Source organism: Branchiostoma lanceolatum, chromosome 2 (genome assembly GCF_035083965.1).
Source record: "Branchiostoma lanceolatum isolate klBraLanc5 chromosome 2, klBraLanc5.hap2, whole genome shotgun sequence".
Classification (NCBI taxonomy): domain Eukaryota; kingdom Metazoa; phylum Chordata; class Leptocardii; order Amphioxiformes; family Branchiostomatidae; genus Branchiostoma; species Branchiostoma lanceolatum.
This window is the reverse complement of record NC_089723.1, coordinates 31,499,438-31,517,124: the sequence shown is the minus strand read 5'-3', so window position 1 is coordinate 31,517,124 and position 17,687 is coordinate 31,499,438. Positions and strand designations below refer to the sequence as shown.

The 17,687-nt window shown below is 39.7% G+C and overlaps 1 protein-coding gene across 5 annotated transcripts in view; it reads right to left on the bottom strand.

Moving 5' to 3' along the window:
* LOC136428622 (lipoxygenase homology domain-containing protein 1-like) overlaps window positions 1-17,687 on the bottom strand; it is an 87,772-nt gene that overhangs the window by 61,358 nt on the left and 8,727 nt on the right. For 4 of the 5 annotated variants that reach the window (XM_066418271.1, XM_066418273.1, XM_066418274.1 and 1 more), the window contains exons 2-4: window positions 13,200-13,447; window positions 5,324-6,016; window positions 16-211 (exon numbers count right to left, since the gene is read on the bottom strand). In XM_066418271.1, coding sequence (XP_066274368.1) covers window positions 16-211; window positions 5,324-5,965 — 838 coding nt within the window. In that variant the 5' untranslated portion in view covers window positions 5,966-6,016; window positions 13,200-13,447. Of the gene's footprint in view, window positions 1-15; window positions 212-5,323; window positions 6,017-13,199; window positions 13,448-13,752; window positions 13,884-17,687 lie in introns of those variants that run through there. The other variant, XM_066418272.1, reaches the window with a different exon arrangement.

The window sequence follows — 17,687 nt, the reverse complement described above, 5'->3', positions numbered from 1 at the left end:
GAAACCAGTACTCACTTGATTTCTTGGGCTCAGTGGGCTTCAGCGGGCTCCTCTTGTCTGTTTCTCGTGTGGCCCTGCTCTCTCTGTCCCGGGGTGGCTTGTTGGGTGGGTGGGGGACGTAGGCTACGGGGCCGTTCATAGGCTTGAAGCCTTCCCTCCCAGCTGCTACAAACACATCAGGTCCGCTGAACACGCCTTGTAAACTGTCAACCTAAGGAACAACACTCTATTCAGTATGATTCTGAGTAATGACAATCCTGTTAGTATATTTAATAACTTTCTATTATATTCTATTGCCAAATATGCTTAGAGTTCTGGCTAGATATCATGGCACCATAAGAAAAAGCAAACATTCAACCATCTTTAAAGAAGCAGCAAGAGTACTTGTATTTATTACTACAGTAACTATGGACACAGAGCAACCTTTTTACTTGGCAAACCACGATATGGTGACTAATGTCTATAAATAGAGTAAGATGTTTAACAAAACAAATTACTTTCTGTACAAAATCAATGACCTGTTCTTACTGTCTAGAATAATGCCACACTAAAGCTCTCAACACCTAGCCAATGTGTACGTGTACAATTTGTCTCTACTACTACGTGACAAACTACCACTTACTTGTGGCATGTTACCAGCAATGATTATCATCCTACAAATGTCTCCAGACAACTGTGTGATAAACATGTAATGGCTTTGGTGTGTACTGGTGTGTCTGTTCCAAATGCTTGCCCTTTTGTCCTCTGTCATAATGCCCAACCTTCTTAAGAGCTTTACATTACATGTGCAGCTCAGTTCAACGGACTTACTGCAGGTAATGGAACATTCTTAAAAGGTTTAAAGGACTGCAGCTTAGAGCGTGATTATGACACGGTTACTGAGGCATAACAAAGGTTCCTATATGTATAAAGTGGCAATGGCTTGTTGTTGAAGCAAACTGCCACAGATCTAGAGAAGCTCATTTATACAATGTAAAAATAATTATAGAATTGAAAGCAATTTGACAAATCCTTTGGTCCTTGATAGCATGAATGTTATTAACATGGTGATACTGATTCAAAACTACCAATAGACATAAAAGTATACTGAAGATGAAGTACCAACTCATTAATGTGGCAAAACAAGTGGGACCCAGGAAGGATGCATTGGCTGTATAGAATGCCAAGTCAAGAATGTTTGAGATTGTTAAACCATAAATGACAAAAATATCAACAGAAACCAAAAATTGATTGGCTTTTTGCCTGTCACCCTACTTGTAACATTTGATTAGGTAACAAATGCTTTATGTTGATGCAGATGTAGACACACCCAGTTCAATGAACCCAAGCTCATGTTTGGTGAGAAATTACAGCCTTCCTTATCTGATAACACATCTGTCCTTCTGCAATAATCTACTCTAAACCTATAATTAACATGCCTTAATTGTGTAAGCTAAAAATGTTGCCAAAACAGAACAAAACAGTCAGTGACACATTTTTCTTCCTTAGTTATTGGTCTCCTACATCATTAATCACCAATGTGTATACATGTGGATTATGTAAAGGGCTTTTTGACTTCCCTAAATGATGTCACTACTGATAGCAACAAACTTAATTTCACTGTTAGAGATGACCTTGTCAGATTTGACCAGAAGGCAGACTAAATAGATGTGCTATCAGATGAACTAGAAAAGTGACAGAGGATTTTGCAGTCAGTCCTATATAAGATACGAACATTGACTTTGCTACACTTTGGACGAGTTGTGCTCTAGACCAAAAAAACAGAATATGACTAATACGATTCAATTTTGAATTACAAGCGTGCGTGAGGAATGGGGTCGCCATAGCACCCAAAACTTTTCCAGGGCAGAGGTCAACTGCCCTAATTACCCTCCAACAAAGGTTGCCAAGGAGAACATAAACAAAGCCAGCCCAGTCGGCAGGATGTTTAGAAGTTTGTAGCAACTGGGCATCCTGTAAGAGGATTTCAAAATCTGAGTAATTAGGTGGAAAAGAAGAGATCTTCAGAATTACAGCAGATTTACCCCAAAACTGGGTTATGCCAAATGGAGGTCCTACAGGGGTCACGGGACATGAGGAATGTTCGCATTTGTGAAGCAACAACTGAATAGAAACGTCATAGGCTCTTCCTTTTGATCCTAAATCCCATGTTTACTGCATTCTTACACATTATGAAGGGCACACATCAAAGAGGTCATTACTGTGGCTGGCAAACCTGACTGCAAACTGTCAAAAACTTTTCCATGAGACAAATTTCATCGCATGAAGTGACATTAGAGCCCAATTTGATGTCCACTGGTTTGATTAAAATGTCAGTCGTGCTACAGAGCACGCTATCCATCTCTGTCACAGGCCGTCAACCACCTACAGCTCAATTTTCATTAGGAGCTGCTTCGTGGATTTATTACAATAACGTGTAAGCGCAATGAATAATCCTGACACAAGGGACATGTAACTGGAAACAAATAAGAAGAAATTTGATGCATTGCATGAGTGGGTGATTTGTCTTCAGCCCTTTGCTATTAATTAGGCCCATTCAGAGAACACATTGAATTTTCCCTGGTTTCTCAATGATAAGAATGTTTTTGCCCATTAGAGCCCATTCCATTTCCCCCTGTGTACACTTAAGTGCTGTGATTTATGAAATCAGAATGCACCAAAGCCTCTCACAGGATATGACCTAAAATCTTCCTTGTTACACTCTAATAAAGACTTGCCACACACATGTATCTTCCTTATGCCTGGTCCTTACACATAAATTTTGTGTATGCCGGCCCAATTTGGCACAGTGTTGCAGATAACATAAAAAAATGTAGGAATGCTGCTTTCAGTGCTGCAAGGTGTCAAAAAGTATTTTTCTGTTACTAATTCAATTTTCTTCTCACACATTATATACATATCGTATCATGAGATTGTGTAAGAACTAATAAACAGTAACTGCAGCAAATTAGTTGCTGCAAAAACTATTTACTGTATTTTCTCGATTAAAGTACGCACCCCTGATTTGGGGCTAGTTCCAGAAAAATTTGCAGAACTGAAAAGTTAAGTCAAAAACCCCAAATAAAGTACGCACCCCTTCTCCACTGATCTTGAACACATTTTGAACAGGATAAATTCAAATTTATGGTGTTCCCTGTATTACCTCCAGGTCATTTTTCTTATATCAAGGACTTCTACATAATGCCATTCCTTAGATTCATAAAAGATTCTCTTGTTTACTCCGCCAGCATCGTCTCTGCAAACTTGAGGATTGCCTACGACAAGTTACAAATTGGCAGGTATTGAGCCATGTATTGTTTCACCGCAGTTGGGTTCCTGGTTTGATTAAGCAAGCGTTTAAGTTTGAGGTCCTTTTCCAATTTGTCCTGGCAATAACCTCAAATAAAGTACGCACCCTGACTTTAGCAATGATTTGTGGTGCCTTTTGAATTTTTAAATGTTTAAAAAGTGCGTACTTTATTCGAGACAATACGGTAGTCTAACTTGTATTTCGTATTTACAGATGTATGTTAGCTGCAAAACAATGGCCTACATTTCTACATTAACAAGATAAAAGCTTAATTACTCTTCTTCATTGCCTGGTGACATAATGTGAATCTGAATTGTTCTGTCTTCTTTTCAGGAGGCATCTTGAGACCCAGGTGTGCTACTTAAGGTGAAATCCTTTCTTAACTCACAGGTAAATACTGGATTTTCTTCTCAGTCATCCTTGACATGCTCCAGAAAACCATGTCAAAGGATGGATGCTCACCTGGGAACACCTTCTAAAGGCACTTTAGGTGAAGGAGGGTCCTTCTGGCATAAATGGTCTTTTTGTTTAATTTCTATATATTTCGTAGCCACTTCCATTACAGACTATTTTGAAAGCATGGTTTTGGAAACGTAAGTACACTCTAGACACTTAAGGCACATCTCATGTCCATTATATTTGGAAAACATTATGCTATATGTTTCAATGCCATATTCTCTTCCTACTACTCACTGACAGAAAAAAACATTGTACGAGCAGCCATTATGATTGTTTCTGTCTGTCAGTTGACCCATTTTTGATAACTGAGAAAAGAAAATAACTTCATACCTCATTACTTGTATCATTGGTATCCAAGTTTACATGCTGATAAGATTTCAAATCAGTTGGTTGCCTTATGCTTTCCTTTTTATAATTTTCAAACAGAGGTACAGGTGCAAAGGTATTACAAATAGCAAACTGTCTCCAGCTCATTCTTTTAGGGCTCAAATTCATCAACAACAGGGACATTTTATAGTTGCTCACAATTTCCAAGCCCTTTAAAACTAAAAAGAAACAAGAAAGACAAATGTTGATGTATGCATTCAGTGACATCTGCACTATTAATTGAGGGGATTCCTACAAATCTGACAGACTGAGTAGCTTTACGAAACAGAAATCCTCTGTGCAAATTTCACTGTTACTGCCGAGGAAAACAGGAACTACATGGAACCTCTAGCAGCAGGGAGGCACATTCTGGAGAAACACCAGGGAAATCAGGCTTTGTTCCCTCCACCCTTGAGTCGGCATTAAGTGCTTGTCAAACGTGTTTGCTGACACGTTTGTTTGCCCAGCGTGCCGCGGACACTCTAGGTGTTTGTCACCCGTAACTTGGTAGGGATGTTTTCGACACGCAGGACCTGTGTCACTTCTACTGTACACGTATACAACTGTGTGGTTATTTTCGCATTACCTGTGGGCGTTTGAAATATTTTTTTTGTAGAAAGAATGAATCCAAAGTTATGGATGAATATATCAGAACAGAACATGTCCACAGTTATATGTTTGTTGTGGGTAGAAACTTTTGTCTTTAAACTATCATGGCAAACACAATCTTCATATTTCCTGGAAGAAATGGCAAATCTTTGAGCTTACCTGCTTACTAGTATTTTCTATTTGTCTTCAGTCCTTTGTCATTGATTAGGGAGATCATGATCAGACTGTGTTTGCCCGTCAGAGCCCACTCCATTTACCCATTCAATACTCCTGGTCAGGCCTCTCTAGAAGCCCATGTTTAATACTCCTTGTTATTGCATGTTTCGATATAAAAATTCTATTGGTCAAACCTAATGTAGCATCTTATATGTCAACAGCAATTATATCTATTCTTCATATAAAGGAAACAGTAATCAATTGATATACTGTACATCTACATGCATGGTCATATGTCTCTTTCAATACATGCATGTCTGTGAAAGCACACACCCACGCAAGACCTACGCATATGTGTTCAACATTGCACAACATTAAAATCATTCATTTCCTGTCTACCATATGTTACATGCTTCACTGACATAACATATTCTTCCCACCAACCTTCTTTCCTTCCACGGTGAAGAGTTTCTGAACAGCGATGCGTAAAACCTGAGCAATATCGTCTAGCACGTTCTCAAAGTTTTGTGCCGTCCGTCGATTTAGCAGGAAAACGTGCTTGAGCTGAGGGTCGCCATTTTTCATGACAAGAATCTTTTTCGGTGTTCGGACAGTCAGGTTGTTTGAGACGGTTGATGCGTTTGATGAGGTCTTGCTCACTCGCTTGCGTGTTGGGCTGAGGAGTAGTGCTCTTCGTTTTGCACTGTCTGGCTTACTGTGGTGCCATGGTGGCGGTCTCCGCGATACCAGTGACAGATCCACTGGTTTTGCTCGTCCTTTTCTGTCTGAGCAGACGTACGCCTTCCCATCCTCAAGTTGTTCTATCGTCGACACTCCGTGGATGCCGCCCGGAGTATGGATGCTGCGTACGCCAAACGGCAGGGGAACTCGGCGAGACAAGTGCGTCAGAAGAGCATCAAAGGTTCTGAAGTTCTTCCTGGAGATGGGGACCTTGCAGGCTGAGAAATGGTGGTCTCCACTCTTGCAGAAGTACACGTTCTTGCAGCGCTCCCCCTCTGAGAGGGGCTGCTGACCAGGCTCCCGAGGTGGCGCCATTGGGGGCTGGGTTGGGGGGCTGCGATTCATCTTCCTTCTCACGAAATACAAGTTCTCAATAAGTCCCCCTCACCTTGCATTCTGAAATATATAACACAATATATAAGCCAAAACTTTGAACTCCAATCCATACAATTACATGTGCTGTTGAATTAGAAATTTCAGGGCTGATACTCAAAATATTACTGATATTCTGTCAAATACAAAACACTTGCCCATTGTTTAAAAAAAAAGTGGCAGCTGGAGAGAAAGGTTGGTATTTAGGTTCAGGTGTGATCTGGGATAGCCCCTTGTTTCTCTATTACCTGACTTGAACATCGTAAGCATTCATAAAATAACAAACAACCCATAAGTCATTCTATTCAAATCTTAAACAAGGCAGATTTAAGTTAAAATTCAAAGAAGAACACACAATACATGTACTAGACTGTCTAAATTGCTGACCATCCTTTTCTCTCGCACCTGTGAGCCCTCTAACCTGAACACGTGTTTACCTTGTTGCCAAGGGAACCATAAAGCCCTTTATGCGAGTGTTTAGGGTTGGCATGAGATGAAGCTGTGACGTAAAGGAGGCAACTTGCTTCTATCCCAACAAACAAGAACATCCTTTGGACAGGTCTGGTACATATATAGACGTTTTAACAGCTTTTGTAGACTTTGCATATATAACATACAAAATTGGATGTTGAAACAGATTCATCTAACACATTTACAGGACACTATAGCAGTGCTACAGATGCTATAAAATCCCTCTCATGGCTTTTCTAAAAGGCTAATAGGATCTAGTAATTAAACAGTTGCAACAAAAATTCTCAACAACACAGAATGCACTTTCAGTACCAAGGAGAAAGAACACACAAATCATACCCTCCCAAGAGAACATCAACAAATGAATCAACACGGTAAGAAAAAAACCATTAGGCAAGCACACCATACCACAACGGAGCATCTAGGCCCATGGCCAGCCATCCTGACTATACTGAACAGGCTTCTAATTCCTACACATGGGCAGGCCTTTGTTTGATGGGTTGCTATGGGGAACACAAGGCTCTTCAACATTAACGGCCCAAGTGGTACTTATTGAACCTTTTCAGCTACCCATGGGGAGAGAAGCACAAACTGCAGATAGTGTACTACATGGTCTGCAAAAATCATGTGAGCAGTGAATTACATTCCATGTCAGTGCTGTCTGTGTATATCATTTTCATCTTAGACGTGGGTGTAACTATCGAGTTAGAAGATCATACTCCTCCACTGGCTCCATGTGTTCAGACATTCAAGTAGCTGTATGTTCTCAGAAATAGCCCATAGTAGAGCTGTGCAGCTGAAAATAAGTTGTTTTCTTAATCACGGTGACACACTATGATGAACTTCCTTCTTAGATTATTTGAGAGCCGGATGACACAATCCTCTTTAGACTTTGTCTCCTTCATTCGGAAATACTTTCAAAATAAGCTGCGTTATCAAGCTTTCCAACGCGTAATTCCTGTCATTACAACCAACGTCATACTGTTTTTCCTGCCCTTTGGGAATAAACAGATTTCTCCGCAGCAGTGTCCACACTAATTCACCTCATCCATCTCTGAGTGTGTCCAGAAATCCGACTTAACTTCCCACTAATGCACCAGCCTAGGAGAATTACACACACTCTACCTGAGGTGCTCTTATGACTTAGTAGTTACGCCCCATCAAAACTTGGCATGCAAGCTGTCTCTCAGGTGACATGAGCGTCATGATTTGGTTTGGGATCTTCCTTTGTAAGGATAATGCAAGAAGCGTGTGTTATCATTGCATTATGAAAGGCGAAATATGCAGAAATGTGAAAATAATAACGTATTCAAGACTCACAGTAAAAGTCTAATAAAGCCATGACACACACAAAAGCCTTGAGATCACATCACATTTTTATGCTACAGCACGGTAATATCATCTACACAGCTGTCATCTTGGTATGTCTTGATATGAACCCTCTTTATCATAAGACATGAGATTATAATAAGAGAAATACCAGGCAAGCATATCATACAGCAGGATGGAAAGCAAGGATAACAGACAGACAAAGAGACATAGGACTAAGTATTTCCTCTTACACCACTTGGTGGGCAGGAGAAGCAACATTCTTCTCTCAATAGATCATTCTTACAATGTAATAAGTAGAGGAAACCAAATAGATTGACTGCCAAACATTTCAGCTGTGTAACTCCCAACTCTCAGTACATGAAAAGTATGTCTTCCGTGATAAATGTTATTGCCTTTAGTTAGAGTACTACATATAATACATCCTTATCCTTCCTTACTTGCCAGAAGGCCAAAATGCTAAAAGTGATCTGGTCGTGATATGAACGAAATGGCATTTCTGGCCCGAGGAGATTTATAGAAAGCGTGATGCTATAAATCATGCATGCAAACTGGTGGCATGAGGGCTCAGTCAAGGTTATTGTACATCACGACATGCAATGAAAGCAAATTACCTACCTAATAATTACAGTCTCGATACACTGAAACCACAATAAACCAGTACAAAGTGCTGTCACACTTCATGATGTCAGGTCTACAAATTTTTATGAATTACATGTATGTAATAACATTTTGGATCACAGTCTTATATTACATAACGTTACATGTACATTACATAACCCGGCAGCTAAAATATTGTCTGTAATTGTGTGATCAGTAGAATTACTTAACCATACGGTCTACATCTGCAAGGAAATGAAACACATCTCATATGATACACTGCATACATTCTACCAAACAAAATCTTCAACAAAACAGCCAAATTTCAAAACTACATGACTGTATATTCTACATTGTTACTGTTTGGTTCTATTACAAGTAATTTAAATATAAAACTACAAACCTACTAAAGCCAATTTAACTTGAAGACAAAAGTACAGACATATCATCCAAGGCTGCAGACAGATCTAAGTACAGACATATCATCGAAGGCTGAGAATAAAAACTGCAGAAATGCCTATAGGTCTTACAGTCAGTATCTAATATTCTAAGTAAGACACTTGGGCGTTTCTGACAGGGTTTCGCATCTTTAAGAGGTGACACCTGGTCGGGAGCAATCCATGTGACCTCACGAAACACCTGTACTCTATCACCTGTCCTTAGAGCTGTATTTAAGCTTCAGAACGCGTATTCTCTGTCTTGTCGAGCTATGACGGAGTGGTCGAACGGCGGGGGATGGGGAGCAATGGAGAAGAAGAGAGCTACCACCCACCCGCCCTCGTTCTTCTCAGTCATGAGACCGTTCAGTGACCCCTCCGGTGACACTCCGGACTTTTTGCCCATACCTTAACCTTCTAATGGAGTTTCGCCATGGGTCGCTTCGGATAGAGTACTTTTCTGAAAATCAACATCTACTGAAAGTCTGAAACCAATACAAATTTGGTTGCACAGGGACTGGCCTGTAAAAAAAGAGGTGATTGAAGATACCTACCATAGAATAAGAACTTCATTTTGTCACTAAAATGGAAGAGAAAATCTTAGCCCCACTAGTTTTATCAACAACTTAATTGGCCTCACAAACTGATCACCTGTCAGGACCTGCAACGTCCTCACACTAACATGTGATCTGTCGCCATAGCGATGCCGATACTTGATGAATCATTCACAACATCTGTAACTCATTTGTGACATCATAAGCATTCACGGTAGAAAGGTCTGATGCACGAAAAAATTACTTACAATTTAGGTGACCTGGATATGTCAAAACTACCTGTGAATGATGAAAGTTCTTTGATAGACAACCAATAGGAGATATCTGCCAACATATAATACTCTGTTACCTTCTCCATATATTTCCCAACCTGATGATAATGAAATTATTCACAGGAAAAAACAAACTGTTCAGGAGAAAATGTTTCTTGTCTTTGATAGCATTCAAAGCATGCTGATGATGAAAGGTGAAGAATCTACATATAGCATATTTGAAATACATCCTGGTTATGGCCAAACTGCTGTGACCTAGAAAACAGAATGATATGCCTTTACTTGCATCTGTGCCATACCCTGCTGTTACAGATGATCAGGTGCACCAAATGAAACCAAATGAATTATGCAGAAAGCAATCAGTCAAGTTGATCCTAATTGGGTACAAATTGCTCTGGGCCATTTGGTTTGGCCTCTGGCTGCGGGGAGGCCATAATGTGATCAGGTGTTAACAAAGGATGCCGGAGGGAGACAGTACACTTGGTTCTATTCATAGCATTAATCTTTCCAACTCATCCCAGGGGCACAGTGACTTTGAAGAGTCCTGACCTCGCTGTGCTATAAATTATAATGAGGGACAGTCAAGCAGCAGGTAGAGCTTATGCAGAGGATTCTACAGAACCCTACTGTCGTAGTACTGAACTATCAAGCTTCCAGCGTACTGAGAAAGGAAAAGAAGGACATGGCGCTCTAATAGTTATCTTACTCTGAATTGGTCAGTCATCATAACCACCATTTGGAGTAACAGTCGCCAGCCTTGCAGGCATGATCAATGGCTTTCTGCCAAAGCCCTGTCTTAGTCCTCTGTTGCATGTCCATATTGTCATCGATAGCCAGAAAGTGCTAATGACAAATGAGGACGCATCAGGAGGTTGAATGGGTGACTCAGCTATGATCCCAACAAGAGGATGGTACATAAATGTTTAATGTACATCTTTGTAAAGCCCTCTCGGTGGAGTTAACTGAACCACAGAAAGCACTTGAGTTGAGCACACAAATACAGAAGGCTATTTATACTGCTGGAACATTGCAATTGGTACATTATTGTGGATGTGACATTTAACTATCATCTTACTCTAATGAAATGTTCATGCAATAGCTAGCTACAGGGTGACAGGAACAGTCATGTATAGTCGTGGCAAGTAATCGACTCACAAATTTCCTGCCTTATAATTTTTGTATATCCTTTTGTCTAAATGATTTTAAAGGTTGCAGAGTATCATAAAGTAACATTATATGACATTTCGTTTCACCCTTTGCGTTATGATGCCCATGGGAATATTTGACCCTTAGCAGTTGATCATTTTATGTTTCATGCTAAATTGCACCCATCATACAGTATCATCATTGTCCTCCAATAAAACAGATTCTTTCAATTCTATCATCTGCTTCACAGACATACAGGTGCAATGGAACAGTAATTGCAAAAAAACATTTAGGTTTCTTAGCAGAGACTGACACTGTGACAGTTACTGTAATTACAGTACTAATGACATCCAAGATTTAACAAATGAGTATGCTATGACACAACGATGAGGGCAGGACTAAATCCATGGGGTGTTGATATGAAGCATTTCCTTATGATAAACTTGACCTTATATTAGCTTACGATTTTTTAAAATCCGGTCACATTGAAGCCAATCACAGAAACCTTTCTGTTATTTCCAAGAAGACATGCAACTGGCCTTCAGCTTATGACTGTGATGTACAGGGCCACAGTTCATACAATTCCACATATGATAATACAAAATGTCTGCAATAGCTCTTATAACCTCAAAACTCTGTTCCAATGTTTAAGCATCTATATGTTTTATATCAATATCTCATTATATGTTCCAGTCTTGAAATTACAGTGTGATAGTCCATTTCTCCTTTCTTTGACATCATCATCCAATATGTTTCCCCACAATGATATATAGCTTGATGGTCATTCTCATATATCTTGTCCTATAGTTAATGTTCCTCTGACTTCATATGATTGTATGAAAACTGCCCATCAACATGTAATTAGGACAGAACCAAAAGGATGTACTGCAATATGATTCCCTTATAAAGCCCTACTAAATAGAAGTCTGCTATTCTTGGAATAGGACGAAATGGAGAGGATTATGAAGGTAGGTAAAGAAGGATTATTCATAATGCATAATGGCAGATTTTGCATGAAAGTTACCTTACAGGATTCAGAACATGGCTTTGCTTGAAAACCCCAAAAGGTTTCTCTCTGTCTTGAAAGAAATTCTTCTAATACCTGTATGCCCTTTTCCATCATTTAAAATCTACTGCCAAAAGCACACAAGAAAATGAAAGTAAAATGTAGGAACCTTAAAAAACATCCTTAAGGGGTCTCCTTAAGGAGCCATCCTCATACTGCACCAACAAACTCTTGTAACATGAAAATCTTGAATCGAAAATCAGAAGAAGAAAAATGACAGGGTGCAATATGGTTATCGTGATGCTCTGACAAGAAAACAGTGATTCAGCAACCTTGAAAGAGACCGATTAGATCCCTAACCTGTCTGACTGTTCCCAAAATCATATCCAGTTGATTGCCGTGGGAATACCTGTGTGGTACATAATATTGCTGATAATTTCATTCCAGAATGTTCCAGCAGGCCAGCAAGGCAGATCTGTGGACAATTCCTGCTTCAGATTGACACTGACTCAGCCAAATATCTACAAGCCTAATATTCACTATTTGCCTTAGAAATGAGATTTCTGAGATCAAGGGCGGGTGGTATTAATACCAAATTGATCAAAGGCAGTGTAGCCATTTTGGTCAGTACAGACCAACAACATGGCTCAAGTCCTACAGCAAGGCAGTGAATCTACTTCTAGATTGTTAGCACAGACACCCCTTGTAGCTCCAGGAGCTACTGTAATCCCTACTGGCATTACCGTCAACATGTCATGGTAGGTAAAGGCTTCCTAAAGTAAACAGACAGAAGTGGCCTCAGTTTGTGACAATTCCCTGTGGGGCACACAGCATGGTTCTACCTCATTCAGGTTTTGTCTTCAGTTCCCAATTTGGATAGATCATGGTAAAGCTTCTTGATGTTCTAGTCCATACAAATAACCTCCAGCAACATGTCAGTAATACAGCCTGATTCGGATGACGCCTTAAGAGGGGCATCCTTTATCTTGTAGGCCTTAAGGGTGTGTGCATTATCCCCAGGAAGGGATGACAAGCTGATTAGTACCAATCTGATTATCCAGACCACAGGGATGAAATGTAGACCAGCGACAAACCCCAGGTTCCTTCTATTCCCACCGAATTCAATAAAAAGACTCATAGAATTTGCCTTAAGGGTTTTATCTTTGTGGTGCTTTTTTGTCTAATTACATTAATTACAACTACTATGATATCGACACATAAAAGCTAGCACAGAAAAATGTGCTTTGCTAGACTACATTGTTCATACCCAGAAAAAATTGCCTGTCACTTCAACACTAATAGTATTTCGCTTTTACCATATCAAAGTGCTTTTAAAGCGTATGCTATATTCAACACATCAAGGCAAGGTTTGGCAGAATGGTAAACACCCACCTGTAACAACACCGCTCTACGCCTGTCTCTCAAATCATTCCAAGCACTCTTCTGTGACAAGACCTGGTCAATATTGTCTTTAAACTGGGTAGATGTATTCTTCTCTCCTGTCTGTAAAATTGTCTCAAGTCTAGTCTTGATGGAAAGGCAAGTGGATTGCCTCGTAGTGTGTGCTTCCCTGCCGTCGGTTCAGTCTTGAGGGGTGTGTTTCCCCACGCAGGGTTAATCACGTTTCTTCACACTTTCACCTGTGGAAAGAATAAACATGTCAGCCTGGATGACAATGTCTCTGAGGTAATCACAAACATTTCCATTTGCCCATGATGTTTTCAGAGTAGACATGGCAGCATTGTAATAACAAGCAATATATTTTCGCTGACATATGCCAAGAAAAATGTCATACCCTTCACAGGCTGTACACTTCAAAACCCCTTGGGCCATACAGCACACTCTTTCCAACTAAATACAGACAGATTTTAGCATCCGGCTTTCAAAAACAAGCTTTTCTTGAGGAAACTGTTACATACAGTAGGACTAGTAAAGAGAGAAACACCTGAGAGTACAGGACAGCAGGCGTGATTTGTTGTACATTTGACTGCAAGTCATACAGGCCTTTTCACGTCCCAGCCAGCCGGCTTACATTACATGACAGGCTGCACACAATGGCAGGCAAGGTTGTATACATTGACAGTTGCCATGGAGATATGCAAATGAGAATGATAGGCAAAACAAGTGCATCAAGCTGGATAGCACTCTTTTCAGAAGGACTTAGCCAATAGAATGCATAGTGATCGTAGGATGAAAGGGACTGAATATTGGTAAAAGAGCTCTTCAGCATTGAGTAACGCGTAGAGCTGAGTGTGAAAACCAGGATACAGCACTCGCCCTTTCTTTTGAATGGAGCTTGCTAATTTTTTTGGTGTCAGCGAAGAGCCAAGTCAAGCCAGTGGACCTCCTCATGATGCAATGTTAACTACAGTGTAAATTATTAAAACCTAACTCAGAAGTAATTTCTAGTGAAATCATCAGTGAAAGGCTTGTAATATTTCTATGTTTCTAAAACAAATGTATTAACCGTATACCAGCTGAAGAGGTCTTAGTATTTTAAAGCAAGATTAACCAAACGGGGTCAGTGTATTGCTTTACCCTTGCCCAGACTTTCATGAAGTCTAGAGGATTTGGAAAAGGTCACCATCTAAGAGTTTTCTTGAATCAGCTTCTGTCTAATGGCAGTTAATGCATGTGCCTGGTCAATGGCTGAACAATAGGGTGGAAATTTATCCAGTGAACCCTGTGCCAGAAACTGTTTTCTTTTTAATGCAAAACAATGAAAAGATTTTATGTGAGAACATTCTCTGCCATTGATTATTTCACTAATTAGAAGGATGGAATCTATGGCTTAAAATTTCAGAAACAGGAAAATATTTTCAATTTCTAAAGGGTTTTTTTTCCTTTCTAAAGTACAAATAAAGGATAATGGGGAGTATGGTTACTGTACCATTTTCGATTGATTTCTTGTGTGTATTTTTAAAACAACCCTAACACCATTATTTCTACAAGGCAAGTGTTCTTCGACTCTTTTTTTCCTGTACTGTGGGGAGAGAGAGAGGGAGTCTGCTCTCATGTCTGGCAAGTTACACTGACAAATGGACAAGGTCGCTTCCTCAGAAGGAAGTTCTTTGTCATTGTACAGTGTACATGACCTTGGCTGTGTAAACATGGGCTGGTACAAAACATGCTATGTGACTGTTGACACAGACTTCTAACAACTAGCTAGTCTGCTCTTTAGGGGTTTTTGTTAAGGGCAAACCAGATTTTCGTAAGTCTACAGACCAGGCTTTTAAAACATTTTTGATTAGAGATTTTTGAAGGTTGATAAAAATTGAAATATTCAATGATATGTCTGGAAAACACCTAAATATTTTGTCTAAAGAAATGAAAATAAGAGAAGGATGCAAAAAATGTAATAATGGAAGGCCGATACGTTTTCTGGGTTGATACAGAGATAAATGGGGTCAGGGTGGAGTCTAGTAAATCACTTGCTGTGTGACACTTGTTGGGTTAGTTAAATGAAAAGGACTCAAGTAAGAATTTTTTTTCCAAACTACGTGACGTGCTACAGTAGCTGAATTAACAGACTTAAGTCCAGGATAAAGACTTAGTTAGTATGAGTTAATTTATGTCTACAAGTGACAGTGGGAACAAATTGGGAAACATTATAAAATCATGAACAGAACATAGATAGGAATCTTATAAGCCAATGTCATTCTCTCTCTCTCATAAGCTTGCACTTTGCATGCATCTTTCTCTGATACATGTACCATCACTTTCAACATAAACACATTTCTTTCCAGTATATATCATACATATGATATGCCACACCCACAGCAATACTCTCAAGGATATGCCACTGTCATGGTAACTAATGATATCTATAATTCCCATCATATAACCTCATTCAAGAGGATCATTATGTTTCAATCTCGTTTTCAAGAAAGTTGATTTGGTTGAGTGGGAAATAATGATCCATTGGTTCGCAACCTAATTTCTATAGGCCAAAAGGTTCAGAACATGAGATAGAATCCAGCCAAGGGGTTCAATCCTCTCAGATTGATTACAAGGCCCATAAGCCCGGTTGATGGCTACGCCTTGTAAAAATCTAATCTGGAGAAGTGAGAATATTTCCATTAGAAGTTCGAGAAGCTTCGGCGACAAATGAGTAATTGGCACTCAGATGCAATAACGTCATCTGCAGCATGACAATTTGACAGCACAGTTCCAATCAGACTTAAGCAGCTTTATAGTTATACTTGAAGTAAGCAAGGATCTGTAGGATTAAATAGCAAGTATATAGGGAAGGTGAGAGCTAAACCACTCGATACAAAAATGTTGGAACCAGAACTGTCCATGTGTGATGGCTATACCATACATTATGATATAGACTGTTGTCGTAGTCTCATTTGCTATTATTGAATTCACTACATTTTCATCCGAAAATTGGCAGATGTATTCCCTGGTTGCTAAAGAAGAATACAGCAGACTAGTCAAGAAAATTGAGTTACCTTACCTTACAATGCCTTAATGGATAACCAATCCACCATAAGGAATGTGGTTCAATAGAAATGTTGTAATGCTTCATGGGAGGCACGCAGATGGTGCCGTGACGGCACGCTACAGTATGAGGTGATGGTGAAATGAACCAATATAATGATCCTGTATGACGATACCTCTCTGTTATGACCACAATTGTTCGACGTGAGGACATGGGTTCAAACACAGTAGGGAAAGGTGAAAGCTATCCTTACCTTCCACAAAGGGCACCTAGGCGCCACCTTAACAACAAATAAACTCTGCTGCTCCCAGCCCATTCATCGGCAAGGCATGGACACAGGGAGCGTTTTCTCATGACACTGGCCCACAGCTATATGCAGTAGTGCTGTTATAAACTCACTATACACAGCTAAAATGTGTGCTCCAAAAGGTTGTTAAAACTTTTGTGCAGAGGAAAAAGAGACAGTGACACCAATACTTCCATAAAATCTATACCAGGTCTTGTTAAACCTGAGTATAGATGTCCCCAAAGGTGAAAGTGCATCAACCAGACAGAAGCATGGAAAATTCCTTATCCGTATTCAACATTAAGAATAGAAAATCCCCATGTGTGTAGAATTAATCCAACTTGTTATACTGTTAATCAATTCAACATGAAGGATTGTTCTAATCCTGACTTCTGTAAATCAACTTTACAGTCCTGAATTACAGAATATCTCAGCTTCCATGATATGTATTTGATCTTGTTTATTACTAAGTAAGGTAATGCATTACATATCTGTTTTCCACAAGTACAATTCAGTGCAGGGACCTACCTGCAGCTGTGCAGCATTCCAGCATTGCCTATATGTTCAACGTTCAACTTCTGGTATACAAATAAAGCAGCCCTCTGCCTGTGGAAGCACCTTTCAGGATCGACACGCAAAGACAAGAATACATTACGGGGGACAAACAACTTAATGACCCTTAAAGTGGAGGGTAAATATTTGGGCAACACCCTCTTGGTTGACATAGCAACCACACGCAAATACACCATTATCTATATTGTTTGAAACAATAGGGCACAATTACTGCCCTATATATAAGTGAAGCTTTAACATATCATAAAGGACAGAAAAATCATCATCTATAGTGCTTGTTTCTATAAAAAATTCAACATGCTGTGTGCTTCTACTGGTAGTATCATACATAGCCTCACGGGTGACAATAGAATAAGCCATCTCTCTCATTAGTGTTGAATATTCTGGATCTAGGACAACAGCTATCTAAAAAAAGTATATACATTCTTGTAGGGTCAGTGTTGAGATATATATAGGTCTGGAATAGAAAATGCTGGATTTGGACACCTCATAATCATAAGGCAAGTTTGTGCTGTACTGGTCACCGCCTAGTGTTCCTCGAAGGAGCACTGGAGTAATATTGCATCGAATCCAACCA